This window comes from Lissotriton vulgaris, chromosome 5 (genome assembly GCF_964263255.1).
Source record: "Lissotriton vulgaris chromosome 5, aLisVul1.2, whole genome shotgun sequence".
Classification (NCBI taxonomy): Eukaryota; Metazoa; Chordata; class Amphibia; order Caudata; family Salamandridae; genus Lissotriton; species Lissotriton vulgaris.
In genome coordinates, this window is record NC_141693.1 from 974,451,469 (window position 1) to 974,467,918 (window position 16,450).

The 16,450-nt window shown below is 42.6% G+C and overlaps 1 protein-coding gene across 1 annotated transcript in view; it reads right to left on the bottom strand.

The window, feature by feature from the left end:
• DOCK1 (dedicator of cytokinesis 1) overlaps positions 1 to 16,450 on the bottom strand; it is a 1,358,032-nt gene that overhangs the window by 1,134,958 nt on the left and 206,624 nt on the right. The window contains exons 11-12 of the mRNA XM_086922569.1: positions 16,206 to 16,281; positions 13,379 to 13,458 (exon numbers count right to left, since the gene is read on the bottom strand). Of these exons, the coding sequence (XP_086778695.1) occupies positions 13,379 to 13,458; positions 16,206 to 16,281 (156 nt within the window). The remainder of the gene's footprint in view (positions 1 to 13,378; positions 13,459 to 16,205; positions 16,282 to 16,450) is intronic.

The window sequence follows — 16,450 nt, forward strand, 5'->3', positions numbered from 1 at the left end:
CCTTGAGACAACCGAATACCACACAGGTAGCTAAAGCCATGATCAACATCTTCACTCGGGTGGGATTTCCAAAAGAAATCCTGACCGATCAGGGTACACCATTTACATCCCGTCTGATGAAAGAAGTGTGTCAGCAGTTGCATATTAAGCAAATCCGCACTGCTGCGTACCACCCCCAGACTGATGGGTTGGTGGAACGCTACAACTCCACTCTAAAAACCACCTTAAAAAAATTACTCAATTTGGAAGCCAGGAAATGGGAAGATATGCTGCCCCTAGCACTTTTTGCTATCAGGTGTCATGAACAAAAAAGTTTGGGTTATTCCCCTTTCGAACTCCTTTATGGTAGAAGACCCCGTACTCTTATGGATATGGCTAGAGAGGAGTGGGAAGAGGAAACTGATACCAGCGAACCCTTGTTAGAGTACGTGGCTGGTCTTAAGTCCCAACTAAATCAAGTCCGAGAAATTGTGAGAACAAATCTAGAACAGGCCCAAGTAGCGCAGAAAAAACAGTACGACAAATCCACTAAAGAACGAAGTCTGGAAGTTGGAGACCAGGTTCTCTTATTGCGACCCTCTTCTGAACATAAATTGTTGAGCCAATAGCAAGGCCCCTTTGTAGTCGTAGAGAAAGTCACTCCCGTTACCTATAAACTGGAAATGGATTCACAGACACAGACCACCCAAATTTTCCATATAAATCTGTTAAAAAAGTGGGAAGGACCTACTCCAGCACTAATGGCACAGCAACCTACAACCCTCATAGAACAAAGCATAAGTTCAGATCTTGCTGAGAACTTACAAAGAGACTTAAGGGAGACCTTGGCTCCGTTACAAGATGTCTTTTCCTTGTCACCGGGTAGAACAACATTGATAGAGCATGAGATTCACACCCCCCCTAGACAAACGGTTCGGTTAAAACCCTACCGTATACCCGAAGCCCGGAGGGCAGCCATCGAAGAGGAAATTCAGCAAATGTTGCGTATGGACATTATAGAACCCTCGACCAGCGGGTGGTGTTCCCCGGTAGTTTTAGTTCCTAAACCGGATGGTTCCATCCGCTTTTGTATCGACTTTAGAGAGGTGAACAAAATATCGCAATTTGATGCCTATCCCCTCCCTAGAGTCGATGAGATGGTGGAAAAACTGGGTAAAGCCCAGTACGTCAGTACCCTAGATCTCTGTAAGGGATACTGGCAGGTTCCTTTAAGATCCCAGGACAGGGAGAAAACCGCCTTTTGCACGCCTACAGGATTGTATCATTTTAAGGTCCTTCCTTTCGGCCTTCATGGCGCACCAGCAACCTTTCAGAGGTTAATGAATATAATCCTACAACCTCATCGTCAATATGCTGCCACATACTTGGACGATATCATTATTTTCAGTAACTCGTGGAAGGAACACCTGTATTATCTGACCCAAGTTGTTCAGGCCCTACAAAAAGCTGGTCTTACTATCAACCCTGCTAAAAGCCATCTGGCGTCAGAAAATGTAAAGTATCTGGGGTTCCTCCTGGGAGGCGGTACCATAAGACCCCAAGCAGAGAAAGTAGCCACTATAGAACAGTTCCCTTTCCCAACCAACAAAAAGGATTTAAGAGCCTTCCTAGGCCTATTGGGATATTACAGGAGATTCATTCCTCACTTTTCTGAATTAGCGAGTCCCTTAACAGACCTATTGCGGAAGACAGGACAGGCTGAGAAAACCTGAGAACCCTACCTCTATCGAATTAACAGCTTTTCAACAACTAAAAAGTGCTATTACGTCCCAACCAGTCCTCACTAATCCTGATTACAACAGGCCCTTCATACTACAGACAGATGCCTCAGACCATGGCATTGGCGCTGTATTATCACAGGAGGGGGAGGACGGGAAAGAACACCCTGTACTCTTCATTAGTAGGAAATTATTTCCTAGGGAAACCAAATATGCTGTCATTGAAAAAGAGGCTCTAGCCATTAAGTGGGCTGTAGAAGCCCTCAAATATTACTTGGATGGACGAACCTTTCTCCTGTATACGGACCATGCTCCCCTTGAGTGGTTGTCCAGGAATAAAGGGCACAACCAAAGGATCCTGCGATGGTTCCTCGCTTTACAACCCTTTCGGTATACAGTCCACCATAGGAAAGGAAGAGACCATACAAATGCCGACTTCATGTCCCGATATCCCTGTGACCCTCTTTTTTCTGACAGAAGTACTAGGGAAGGGGGATGTGAGGAGGAGGACCCGCCCCTTAGGAGTAACGTACAGGACACTCCTTCCGTGTGGACACCTTACCAGTATGAGGACGAAAACCAACCCGGAACAGTTTCACTAACCCGCCATTCTGCCCTCCTCCCGCAGCCTTCCCGGCGTGACCCGGAAGAACAACAAACTTGGATGGGAGGAGTTCCCGTCCCGATGGACCAATCGGATCTCTCCAAACTTCCGTCCGTCCCAGTAGAAATACGGGACGGAAACTCTTTGGCCCTGTCGACGACGAAGGAACCGGAAGTAGACGCCGACCAGACCTGGAACGAGTGTGCAGAGAACGCCGACATCGGAGAAGACGCCGATTCCGGTACCGAGGACGAAACCTGGACAGACGAGTGGTGGATCCCGGAGGACGTACGAGCCGCCACGACTCAGGAGAGTTGTGGCTCCTAGTGGTACGTGACGGGACAAGGGCTTAGGGAAGGGGTGGGGGTGTAGCCAACGGGACGGGCGGGTACAGGGTAGAACAAAACTTCCCCTGCATCCTTCCTTACACTCCTCAATCTGACTTCCTCGATAACGGCTGTAAATCACCACCATAGTAGGATTGCGAACCCCACGTGTAACCCTATCTTTCCGTAAACTCTTTTGTTTCAGTTCTTGATGAAACCCTCACGACCCAGTCCCTCTTTCACTTCCTTGGTTTTGGTGACGGACATTACGTAGAAAGTACAACACCTCTAAAGCCACTCTCTTTTTTGTTTGAGGTAACTTCGGAACCGGGTGACGCCCTGAAACCCGTAATAGGTTTCCGACAAAAGACCAAGCCTCCAGAAGCCTAGAAGGAATCCTGACGCTGCGATTACCGGATTTTCTAAGGACTTTGTTATCATTGACCACAGTTCCACTCCTTGTTTTGCCTTACTTACTTTCAAATAAATCCTCAATATTAACCCTATCCGGCCTCCCCGCTTCTGCTTCCGACCATCCCTCCGACATCTACCTAGAAGCATTACAATGTTTGGTTCTGTCCCATATGCGGCAGTCCTTTTGGCAGTCATCCCAAACACACAAGCTGGACGCCTGCCCCAGTTTACTACCTCTAATGTACCCAGGGTTTTTTACTTCACTCCGGAATGAATAGTTTATAAAGCGCAACAATACCCTGAGGTGTCTAGGCACTACCTGAAAACACGTACAGTTGTAGTGAAGAGTCTATTATGTTCCGGAAAGCCATGTTGTTAAGTTCTTCCTGAAGGTTAGTAAGTTTGTCTCTCTCTTTAGGGAGATCAGGAGGGTATTCCAGAGTTTTGCTGTGGTACAGGCAAACATCTTTCCGCCCCACTTACTCTTTATTATCCTGGGGACAATCTGATTCCTAAGATCTGCTGTCTTAAAGGCCTAGCCGGAACATAAGGTTTAAAAAACACTCTCATTGAGGTGGGCCCATTTGATTAAGTGCTTTAAAAGCAATGCAAAGGGATTTACAGGTTTCCGCTCTGCTACAGTCTGCCAGTGAAACTGAGGGAGGGCCGAAGTTACAGATGCGGATTTGGGGATTCCTCTGAGAACCCTGGCTGCGGTATTTTGTACAATCTGCAGTTTTTGAATGCTGTGTTTTGTTGCACTGGTAAGAAGAGCATTACGGTAATCCAGTTGGATCGAACTGTTTTCCTGAGTTCCAATGGAATTGAAGGCAGGTATTTTCTCAGATTTTTTTGTGCAAAATGGCAGCTAGAAGTAGTGGCATAAATTTGGGCTTGGAAGGAAAGTTTATTATCCATGATTAATCCTAGGTTTTTTGCTTGTAAGTCTGGTGTAGTCCATAAATGAGGACTGTTGCAAAACAGTAGGACCTATGTTTTGGAAGAGTTAAGTTTCAGACAGTTGTCTGACATCCATTTCCAGATCTGGCTCATGCAGTCTTGAAAGCTGCAGGTCGTGGAATTGGAGGATCCAATTACAGAAACAATTATTTGTGTATCGTCGACATACGATACCAGGGCGAAACCATGACTTTATTAGTCTAGCCAACAGAGTGACATATAGATTAAAAAGTGTAGGGCTCAGGGAAGATCCCTCAAAAACCCCACATGGCAGTGAGAAGGGTAGAACTTGAAGTTGCCTAGCGAGACCCCACTCCGACCGCTAAGATAGGAAGGAGCCAAGCAGGGAGAGCGTTGCTTGCCAGATGGTCCATCTTCAGCCCGTGTCTAACAGTGTTAGAAGCTGCTCATAGATCCAATAGGACCACGGTGGTGCTACCCCCGCCGTCCAACATCTATCTGAGCTCCTCATTTGCTGTGAATAGCGCTAGTTCCATGCTATGGTGTGCGTGGAAACCAAATTGGAAGGGGTTCAAAATGTTGTTGTTATTGATGTAGGAGGAGAATTCCACATTGATGGCCTTTTCAACCACCTTTGAAGGAAAAGGGAGTCTGGAGATGGTTCTATAATTGAGTGGAACCTCGATATTCAATGTGGGTTTTTTAATAATGGAAGTATGGATGCTTCCATTCTAGTGGAAATCTCCCACAAGTGGACATAGCATTAAAGATCACTGTTAAAGGGGGACAAATGTCTCAGGTGATAGAAGTACCATTTTAGGGGGATGTCTGCCTGCTGGAGAGCCAGATTTAATGATTCCAATTAGATGTAGGGTTTTTTCAGTAGTTAGTGGTATAAACAAGGATAAAGCAACAGATTGTGTCTCTGGCGTAGGTGTAGTTTTATAGAGTTGGGCAGGAGTTTGTATCTGGCCATTGGGCTGTTGTAAAAAGAATCATGAACAGCTTTGACCTTGTTTTGAATGTGTTCGCTAAGGTATTGCAGATTCCTGGCTGGCCACTGTGTTTTGAGGAACTGGCAGTTTGGCTAGATTTTTTACTGTGGTAAACAAGGTTTTAGGAAATCTATAAGCTGCTCTGGTTCGCTTGGTAAAATAGGCGGCTTTCTCTTTGACAATTAGGTTTTATATATCTGAAGGGATTCTGTATATTTATTTTTGGTGTCCTAATTCTAGACCAATCGTCCATCACATGGGAGAAGATCACAGGTGGGAGGGCAATGGCATACAGGAAGGGGAGGAAGCAATGAGCTCAACTACATCGCAAACCTTACTAGGAGACACAAGGAAACCTGACGGGAAGGAACATACTACTAAATCCTCGATGAGTAAAACCCGGCCTCACAATACTATGTGCCAGACGAGAGTAGAGCTAGTGCCCACAAAGGGGAGGAAATTGTCTTAACAAATGCCCCTAAATTAAGCTATATGGTCTTCAAAAGCTATGAAGCACTAATCAATGAGACAATCCACTTGTTATGCAAAGTAGTATCTGTTGGTCCATAATCAGGGAGGACGTTGTGCAAACTACGCGTTTTGTTTGTTGTTGCCGGGAGTCATTGACTAACCAATAGCAAAATAAATGGAGTTCCGATTGCTCTACAGCATAGAGTGGCCCTACACAATGCCATGAATATATGCATTAAAATATAACCGCCATCAACAACTGTCCTTGAGGACAGTCGATGTCCGGTCCTAACCCGAAGTACAGCACACAAAACAAGGCCGGATAGTCTGGGTACCGTGGCTACATCTGATGTTGACTGACTTAACCAGGAGATTCGCCAAACTAATATTAAGCCTAACGCTGGGTCATCCTCTACTGGGGGGAAAGCCTGGTTTAGCAATCAGTAGGGTTCCTGCATTGGAGAGGGGGAGGTAAAAAACGCCAGAGATTGCTCGAGAGTTATCAGCCACACAATCCTGATTTGTTCCCTTGGTCCAACATACATCCCTGTTGTTAGTCACACCTGAAGGGAGTCAAAATCTTGAAGTCAAACTCATGGCACGGAATGCCTCAGGGTTACAGTCTAAACAAAATTATTTGGGATGGGGGGAATTTATGGATAGCCACCAAATCATTTTGCTACAGGAAACATGGGCCACTGAACCAATTAATAGGCCAGGTTATCTCACCTATTTTGGCTAAAATAACTCCTAACTTTAAGGTGGAACTACTAGACTCGGGATCAAGGGACATCTTAGGCATTAACCTGATATTTCATAGTTCTGTTGTACTAAAACAACTAGTTGCGATTAAAATCAACAAATACTCAGTCCAGTAAAGTGTGGACGCACTTCAAGCATTAGTAGAAGGCAGAACACACAATTCCTCAATTAATTAATCAAACAGCATTTGTACAGCGCAGTACTGTCACCCCTATGGATATCTGGGTGCTGGAGGTGCTGTGTCTCTGTCGAAAAGCCAGGTCTTTATAATAGCGGCCCTTGGTAATAGTGGGGGGCTATAATACTAAATGTTAACCCCTTGATCAACTAACATCCATAACGGCGGATGAGGAGTGGGGCATACCTGAACTAACAGGAACACCAGTGTTCAAACTGCCAAAAGTTACAAGTAAAATGTTTCACCTTTGCTTAGACCTTGGCCTGAGAGCTGCCAATGGGGGCACTAAATCTGATAACCACCCTCATTTTACTTTCAAAAGAGGCATGTACACCAATTACATAGATTATATCTTGCATGATTTGAGACTATGGCGCTATACAATGGATATGGAGGGTGATACTCACGGGGATAGTGATCCCAATGCGCTCATCACTGCTTTTAAATTAGGCCTGTTTCGTCAATCCCCCCAGTAAGTGAATTACACTTACATAATGCCACTTGCAGAAACAAAAAGTGGGCTAGCATCAGCATGGATACTAGGCTCCTCGCAAAGATCTATTAATTGTTTTGAAACTTATAATCCCCTTGATTGGGACACAGCCATGTTCAACATGCTGCCTCCTTGAGTTGCCTTTGGTTTACAAAGGAGTGTGGAAAGACAAAAGGGGGAATAATCAAAGCCATCAAAGAAGGCTCATAAATAGATGTATTTAGGGCTAGGAAGGCCTTCAAGGCCACACTGACCATCATTAAGGTCGCTAAGAATAGGGGTAGTGAAGCAAAATGCTAGAAGTCCTGGGGAAACATGATTAGAGATTCTTCTGAAAATAATTGGCATCAAAAAGTAAAGGTAACTCCATTTCTCCTGAAGTGCATGTCCCAGTGGATCAATGCGTTGATCATTTCAAAGCCCTATACAGTTCGAGTTAGACTGTGAGTCAAGGAAACCACCCTCAGGGGAGGGCATGGACGAAAGTATAACGACAGTGACACCTGCCCTTTTTGCCTCAAGTACCCCTTTTTCAGATTTGTAATTGAGAAAGGAGAAAGCCCCCGGACCAGATACCATCCCAGTTGTTTTATTCCACTCGGAGTCTGAAATCTGGGTACCACACCTGAACTAGCTAAGCAATGATATCATGCCTGGGAAGGCAATCCCATTGTTGTGACCTGGCAGCAACATTAGCCCATTCCACAAAAAAGGCCTAAAAGACACACCTGCAACCTACAGGCCAATTAGCCTAATTGATAATACCTAGAACATTTTCTGCAGGCAGGTCTTATGTCCCTTGCAGGAGGGGATTGCACATCAGGTTCTGTCACATCTGCAGGCAGGCTTTCCCAAGAATATAGATACTATTGTCCAGATATTTCGTTTTATGTTGTAAGTATATTACCATCCACAGGGACCACCGATATGTGACTTTTATTGACACGAGTGCAGCATTCGATCTAGTACCGAGGCACACTCTCTAGGTTGTACTGTGCCAAATGGGGATTCCATACCATTAATTCAATCTCCTTGTCAGACTTCACACATACACATTTGCACAGCTTAGGTGGAGCACGCAAGGGGACCTTTCCCCTAGGATCCTTGTTAATAATGCAATGAAGCAGGGCTGCATATTGGCCCCCACGTTTTCTTTGTCTATGAATGGTGACGTGGAAACCCTGGGAAAGTGCCAGCATGATGCACCCAGGATAGCTGGTGAACACATCCTTGTCCTGCTATTTGTAGATGACACCTTGCTGCTCTCACATACCCCTATGGGTTTGCAGGAATTTCTAAACTACTTTCTGGGGTTCAACAGGGACCGGGGGCTTGAGATCAATGCAGGAAAATCCAAATTTACACCCATCTTCCCTCATCGCACTTTTAGAAACAAGAAGACTGTGGTGGGTTCTAGTATAGATCAGATCTGGAGATTTGATGATCTGGAAGATAGGCTTACTGACAAAATCTCCTGGAACCTTCAGTTGTCAAAAGTCAATATCATATTAAGACATAGAGTAGCGCGCTATTATTAGTATGTTATGTTATGTTATGTTATGAACATTTATTACGCGCACAGCTGCTCCAGCAAAGGAGCGTCCTGGCGCCTGACAAGGTAACAACATAACACAGCTAAAAAAGGTGGCAAACTAGAAGGTAAAGCGATTTAAGGAAATAGGAAGGTCTTAACGGCCCTACGAAATGAAAAAAGATCATCAAGGGCACGAATCTTTAAAGGAAGGGAGTTCCACAGAGCCGCAGCACGTACTCGAAATGAGCGGCCACCAGCACGGCTACGCTTGAACCGGGGGACTACTGCAAGTTCAAGGTCCAACGAACGTAGAGGGCGGGCTGGAACATAAGGAGACAAGAGATTTTAAAGATTCTGGGCAGGGGAACCCTTAAGGATCTTATGGGAGAGACAGAGCACTTTAAATTGAATCCTCTGCTTAATCGGCAGCCAATGAAGAGAACGCAAAGTGTTGGCAGTGGAACAGAACCTGGGTAGGCCCACCACTGCTCTAGCGGCCGCGTTTTGCACACGTTGTAGACGAGTGATTTCGGCCTGGTTTATCCCTACCAAGAGGGAGCTGGCATAGTCAAGCCGAGAAATCACAGTCGCCTGCACCACAAGCTGCCTGGTCGAGGCGTCAAAGAATTTTAACACAGGTCTTAGGCCACGCAGGATCCCGAAACAGCATGCAGCAGTTCTCTTTGTGTGGCAGACAAAGCTAAGGGCAGGATCTAACCACACCCCGAGGTTTTTTATCTCCGAAACCGGAGTCGGGGTGGGACCAAGATCTGGAGGCCACCACATATCGCCCCAGAGTTCCGCTTGCTTGCCGATAATCATGATCTCTGTTCTTTTTGCGTTCAACTGGAGACAGTTGGAGTTCATCCAGCTGGCAACCGCCCGAAGTCCATTCTGTAATCTGGGGGCATCCGAACAGTAGATATGAAGCATCGACTATCAGAGGTGTGTCGCCCGCTCTGAAAGTTTAAAGATTGATGGACTTGGAAGGTGCTTTGTACGGGGCAGAAATATGGCGCTCAAGGGATACCTCACAACTAAAAATAACAGCAAATACATTCATAAGATCAATTCTGACCATACCTAACAACACCCCACCCTTAAGATGGGATTTGAGCCTTAAAAGGGTTGATCAAATTGCTCATTAAAAAATCCTGTCTTTCTGGGGTCAAATCTGGACAACCCAAAAGCTTGTACCCCTTAAAGCTACATTACAGTAGCTGCTGCTAATAGATCAGCATTACACCACACCATGGGCTAAAGCTGTGATAATTCTATGCAGTGAGCTAAAGCATGGGGGCATTTGGGAAGATACCAGCAAGCTCAGTGTTTGAACCTGGCCAACTAGATCAAAAACATTTAATGGGAGCATGTTCTACAAAATACGTGACACAAAGCAAGGCATAATGGATACATTTGTAAGCCACAAATGTGCCCCGCACCACAAGCTGTTTCTCGATATAATCGCTTCCAGGTTAGCACTTTGCAACTCAGGGATTTCACTTTGAAATGATGAAAGGAGGGGGAACAGAAATGTGATTGCCCCTTTCGCCCCGATACGCTGATAACTGAGGTGCACTTTGTATTATTCTGCCATAAGTATAACAAACTGAGATCCTGGTTGATTCTGCCCCTCTGCCGTAACTTAGGAGTGATTATAGAAAGACAAAGGTCCTATGCTCATTTAGGAATTTTCTTCAAACAGTAATAATATATAGACCACACTAAGTACTATATATATTTTGCCAGTGTCCAGCCGGACAGTGGATTTTAATCCAATGAATTTTCAAAAATGAATTCAAGAAATATAAGTACACAAACTAATACATGGGCGCAATCCTGTACCACACAGAGGAAGAAGGCGGGAGGAAAAACAAAAGGACTAGTGCACAAAACAAAATGTAGAAATAATCAGACAAACAGTTCGGAGCATAAATAGGCTTGCCTTTAGAATGTAATAACACAAGCTCTAAAAAACAATAATCCACATCAATCTCACTCAATGGCTAATATGTGGTATTGTTATAAAACAGTCGACGTTTCGATCCCTAGCTCCTAGGTGAGTGGGATCATCATCAGGACCAATTAGAATAACAATTGCCTGGTTAATCACATTGAAGCCTGTAAAGATGAAAGGGTAAAAGAACAGGGAAAAAGCATAAAAAAACTAACAAAAGCATTTACATTATACATATCTACATTACATTATGTGTGACCTTCACCACCATAATAAAAACAACTATTAAAAGCAACTTGCGGTTGACATTTTAAATTTTTAGCAGGGCCACCTATAACCTTTTATCTGTTGGTTACAGTAATTTCGCCATCCACGTCGGGGATCATGGTTTAGCGTGTCTAAGTGCACAGTAACTGACACGACTCAGTTGCAAGCAATTGTGCAAGTACCACCAACCTGCCACCGTGCCTTGGACGTTCCACTGATTCTGTGCATGCGAGACTCATTAGAGGTAAGCGCATTTATCGGTACAGACCGTGTTCTCAGCCTTTACATGTGCCTGAATTACTAAAACATGTTTATTTCCTTCAGCCCGAAAACGGCGTTACTCCCGCCATCGAGCGGAGCCGTCCTAATCCTCGCTATCAGCATAAACTAACTATTTCATATGCGGTCCAGCATAATGAGGAACAGGTCAACCTTCGGGGCTTAACGGACCATTTTTTCACTTTTCCGCCCTTTTATTATTGAAACATCACTTCTCCCCCCCCCTTTTTTTTACACCAGATAACCGCAAGCCCTACGGGACCTCCTGTTGAAAGACCCGCTAATTGAGATTTTTACGGTGGATCCTGGGTAAGGCGCAAACTGGTTTGCCCAAATAGTATTCACCGCTTATACTGTCTCACCTCACGTCCTCACTGAGCACTTCATAATACCCTCTATCTGCAGTATGTGACTCTGGAATGTTGGTGGTACTTGCAAAATTGCTTGCAACTGAGTTGTGTCACTTACTGTGCACTTAGACACGCTAAACCATGATCCCCGACGTGGATGGAGAAATTACAGTAACCAACAGATAAAAGGTTATAGGTGGCCCTGCTAAAACTTTAAAATATCAACCGGAAGTCGCTTTTAATAGTCGTTTTAATTATGGTGGTGAAGGTCACACATAATGTTATGTAGATATGTATTATGTAAATACTTTTGTTAGTTTTTTCATGCTTTTTCCCTGTTCTTTTACCTTTTCATCTTTATAGGCTTCAACGTGATTAACCAGGCAATTGTTATTTTAATTGGTCCTGATGATGATCCCATTCACCTAGGAGCTAGGGATCGAAACGTCAACTGTTTTTTAACAATACCACATATTAGCCATTGAGGGAGATTGATGTGGATTATTTTTTTTTAGAGCTTATGTTATTACATTCTATAGGCAAGCCTATTTGTGCTCAGAACTGTTTGCCTGATTATTTCAAAATTTTGTTTTGTGCACTAGTCCTTGTGTTTTTCCTCCCACCTTCTTCCTCTGTGTGCTACAGGATTGTGCACACGTATTAGTTTGTGTACTTATATTTCTTGAATTCATTTTTGAAAATTCATTGGATTAAAATCCACTTTCGGGCTGCTTACTGGCAAAATATATATAGTACTTATTGTGGTCTATATATTATTACTGTTTGAAGAAAATTCCTAAATGAGCATAGGACCTTTGTCTTTCTATAATAATTGATACCCTTGGTCCGATGTTACCTAACGGGTTCCCTTGTTTATAATTTATAATTGTAAATTAGGAGTGAAGCAGTGCTCAGGTACTTTACGTATATTAAAGTCTGACACCTCTGAGCCTATTGTATTTCCACTTAAAAGATATCTAAGCTGGGGCTTGTCTCTCAGAACATTTGCGCTGAAGGTCCAAGTAGCAGAAGCCACTAGTCCTGGGACAATACAGTGAACTACTTCATAACCATCTTCTCGCATTGGATTGGGGTTTGTTGTTCAATTTGATTATATTTTAGCTCTGAATAACACCTAGAACATAGTTTTGTACTATTATTGTATTCTCTCTGAGAATAACTAGATATATATACGGCGCAGATTGCTGCTATGCAATGTTTTTTTTTCGTATGAGCTGTCTAAACTACCTTATTGCATCCTTGCACTTTCTCTTATGAAATAGTTTCCTTGGCATTGAGATGCATTATTCTTTTATATCATTTTGTAAGCTGCTATCTGAATGCATTTTTTTCTGTGATTGTTTATGGATACTGCTCTTATCAAAATTAACTGTGATTATGGATGTATGTGTTTTTATGCTCTTAATTGAAAGAAATAAAGAATTTGATGATGATGAAGACTGTGACTGGTCAATCGCAGAGGGGTCGCAATGAATGTTTTTTAGGCTGATCATTCGGCAATCTGGTATTTTGAGAACCAACATAATTGTACATAGGATGATTCGCAAAAAGTCTGAGGAAAGATTGCAACCACCTTTTATGAATCCACTATTAGTAAACGAATCTCTTTGTGCTTTATAGAAAAGATGATGTCTTCTAAATTAATCATAGTTTCAATACTTGTAATAATGTCACTAGACAACCTGAATACTGTACAATACCAGCATTTCCCACTTGTAATTTACATGTACAAATTAAAAAAACATTAAAAGTGAATATGAACTTTACACGATGCTCCAAGTGACAAAGGATTCATCTTTTAACTCAATTCAAAAAAGATTGTACATTCTATTTTACTTGATGTACAACAGTCCTAAAATAGTGAAAGTTGTATTACTTTAATTATGCAAAAGAAAGTTGTGACCGCCTTGGTGGAAACTTCATGGGTCTGGAATGAAGGGAATCGTTTTTAGTGCTGTCTTTGGGAGGGAGGACCTTTTACCTCTAGCAGTCTTTGAGAAAAGAATTGCAGTCAGTAAAACAAACTGTATAAAAAGATGGAAATTTGAAATGTTATCACATTACAAAAAAAAGTTGGTAACAACTTACCCTGTCCTTTGCAGTTTACATCTTTAGCTGCGATCACTTTGTTTATAACAGTCTGAAGGAAGTCATTTTCTCCTGCCACCCTGGGTGAAAAACGGGATGAAATGTTCAGCTGCTTTTGTCGAATGGCGTCATCCAATGCTATCCTGGAGTATGCACAAAACAACCAACACCACAGGAAGGAAAGGAGCACAGAAAACCAGAAATAACAATAACAAGGGGAAGACAGATGATCATATCACGTGTTGTGACAAAAAGTAATTATTAGTTAACAAATAACAAAAGAAGAGAAAAGGTGACAAGAAAGACATAGGAAGATCGTTAATAGAGACAATGATCTCTTTCACAGAAGAAAAATAAACTTCCTCCCAGTTTTGCGAAATAGTTAGCGGGTGTTAATACAATCATGCATCAGGACAGAAAATGGGTGCTGGAAGATAGACCTAGATATAAAAAAAAAATTCTATGCTCAATACATAGCGATTACCAACACCTTTATTTATTTAACAACTAATGATGCACTAGTTTGGTAAAGATACATTAAAAAATTTAACATGTATACTGATTCATCTTCATGTAATGCAGTACCAATATTTTCTCCACGATATTTATTCCATAATTACAAATTCAATAACATAAATTTAGATTTTCCATACCATGTAAACAGAAGATTTAATTATGCAGCCGTCATAAATCAAATGAACATATAAAGATTCCATTTAGCTACCAAATTTGATTTCACTAGTTGCGTCTAGGAACATTGTTGTAGATGAACTATAAAAGGGATATAATCATGCGACAGGAGAAATGAAAAGTCCATGAGTTTAGCTGTGAGGCCTGTGCTCTTGGGTAGGAGCAGTCACTGGTTAATGAACAGGATACATTGTGGGAACTTTTCCTTTTCACCGTTGTCCAGGTGCCTCAGGTACTACTGCCCTTCAACTCAATAGCCAATGTACTAATTTTAAAGTCTTTACTCTCCAACAGTAGCTGGATCAGAGAACTAAGTCTTACATCAGGGTCTTAAATTTGCAGCATCAGCAAATTTTGTTTAAAAAAAAATCTTATCTGTGAGCATGCATGCATCATTATGTACACATGTGCGTCATGATGTTACGGCAACACAACATGATTACGTGTGTGTGCAAACGCATCACCACCCATGCATACTCCAGGGGAGGGACAAATACAAAAAGATGAAGGATAGCTACAGAATAAGATGCAGGAAAATAAGATTAACAAGAAAGCTAACCCATTGTAAATATTTGGCTGCCCAAAGCCCACTGTAAATATTTGTGAAGTCCACAATAGGTCTTTGACAGCTAAAAGCTGCCTGTAGGCAAGATCCAAAGAATCACAGTTAAAGTGTCATTATGGTTCTACAACTAGATCTGAAAATCCCTTTCTTTTGCCAGTTGTAATCTACTACACACACCATAACTTGCCCCCTCCCCTGAAAACCATGACTTGCAGCCAAATGGGCTGTTCGTGAACTCAGAATATTTATACTAAATACCACAGTATTACATATGCAAGCAAAGAAATTACACTGTATCCAGAGTGATACCAACAATGTCAATGCCAAGGTGATATGTAGTATCACTTGTGATGTCATTTGGAATGGCTCTTTCATATCATAAGTGAGCTTATGAGCAGATAATAATCGGTTCCAATGGTGGAGGTGTGAGTCCAATTAATTCATTAGGTTTTATTCAAGAACCATATCATCCCTTTACATGTGCTATTATAAAGGGATGGCTTTACAGGGGGTGGGTGAAGTGAGGGGAGACACCTCTGGCCTCTCCCCTTACTCTTTCAATCCCTCCCTAATGCCGCATGGGTCAGCTCTGTTCCTCCTCTTGAAACTGCACCAACACTAGACAGGGGAGGGCTGCCACACAATCATCTTGAAGGGCCATGAGAACCTCTGCACAACAGCTTTGTAGAGAAGCATCAGTGCTAGCTCCCTCATCTCTGCTCCCTCCATGCACATCTCCTCCTTGTGCCTGCATCCACTCTGCCCCTACACCTCACTAAAATGTGATAGCAATACACAGGGCATTTGTTTTCAGAACCATCTACATTGGTAGGTAATGGGCAACTCTAAATTTTACAAGTATGAGGATGGTTGGTCAGGAATATGGGCATTTCCTGTGACTATATTTGGTAACCTCTTATTGGTATTGCAGAGATTAAAGTCATGAACTTTAACATGGGGTAGGTGTCTGTGTTTTTTCTTTTACACTCAAGGCAGAGGTTTTATTAAGTATCAAGCATTATGTACTGTCTCCGTACCCTCACTAGAGCTCAGATCAGCAGGAATCAAGATCATACCAATTAAACAGCTTTATCAGGGGTATCAGAGCGCTTTACATGAGCACCAGTTATGTTACAGACGGACACATTAACGTTTTGTTAGGCACGAGGAGTTTAAGTGATCTGCTCAGAATCAAAGGATGTTCAGCGTCCCTGCGGAGACTCGAACCCGATTCCCCAGCTTCGAGGCCGACCACTTTAGCCGTTAGGCCACATCTTTCATTTCCACATGTAACCTGATCAAGAGAGTGCTTCACAATACAAATGCATATTTCACAAACATATTGAATGTATATTTATTGTCGGACCAGAGAGCATAGAAATGTCATGAATCTTTCGGCACCGAATATTGCTTTTCCCAGTTCCACGTCCGATAGCAATCCACATATATACTGGAGCTCTATATCTGGCAGGTCAACATCAAAAGTTAATTAACTTTGCAGGGCATTTCGCCTTCTCATAATCAAATCCTTTCAGAATCACCTCAGAGGATTCTCAGGAACTCTGTACTTACGGTTGAAATGGAATAAAGTGTTGTTTATCTTCATCATGGTCGACTTTTCCAGTAATTATGTCTGTGACATCCATTACTGCAATCATGAAAAGTTGGTTCATTAAACACAGCCGCGATGCAAACATAATGTATCAAAGACTTGCTTAATTAATAAAATTTAATTTTAACTTTTCTGCGTTATTCCTCTATACACAGCAGAATTCCTTTCAAGTCAGTGTAGGAGGTCAGTTCAACAAAAGAAAAGA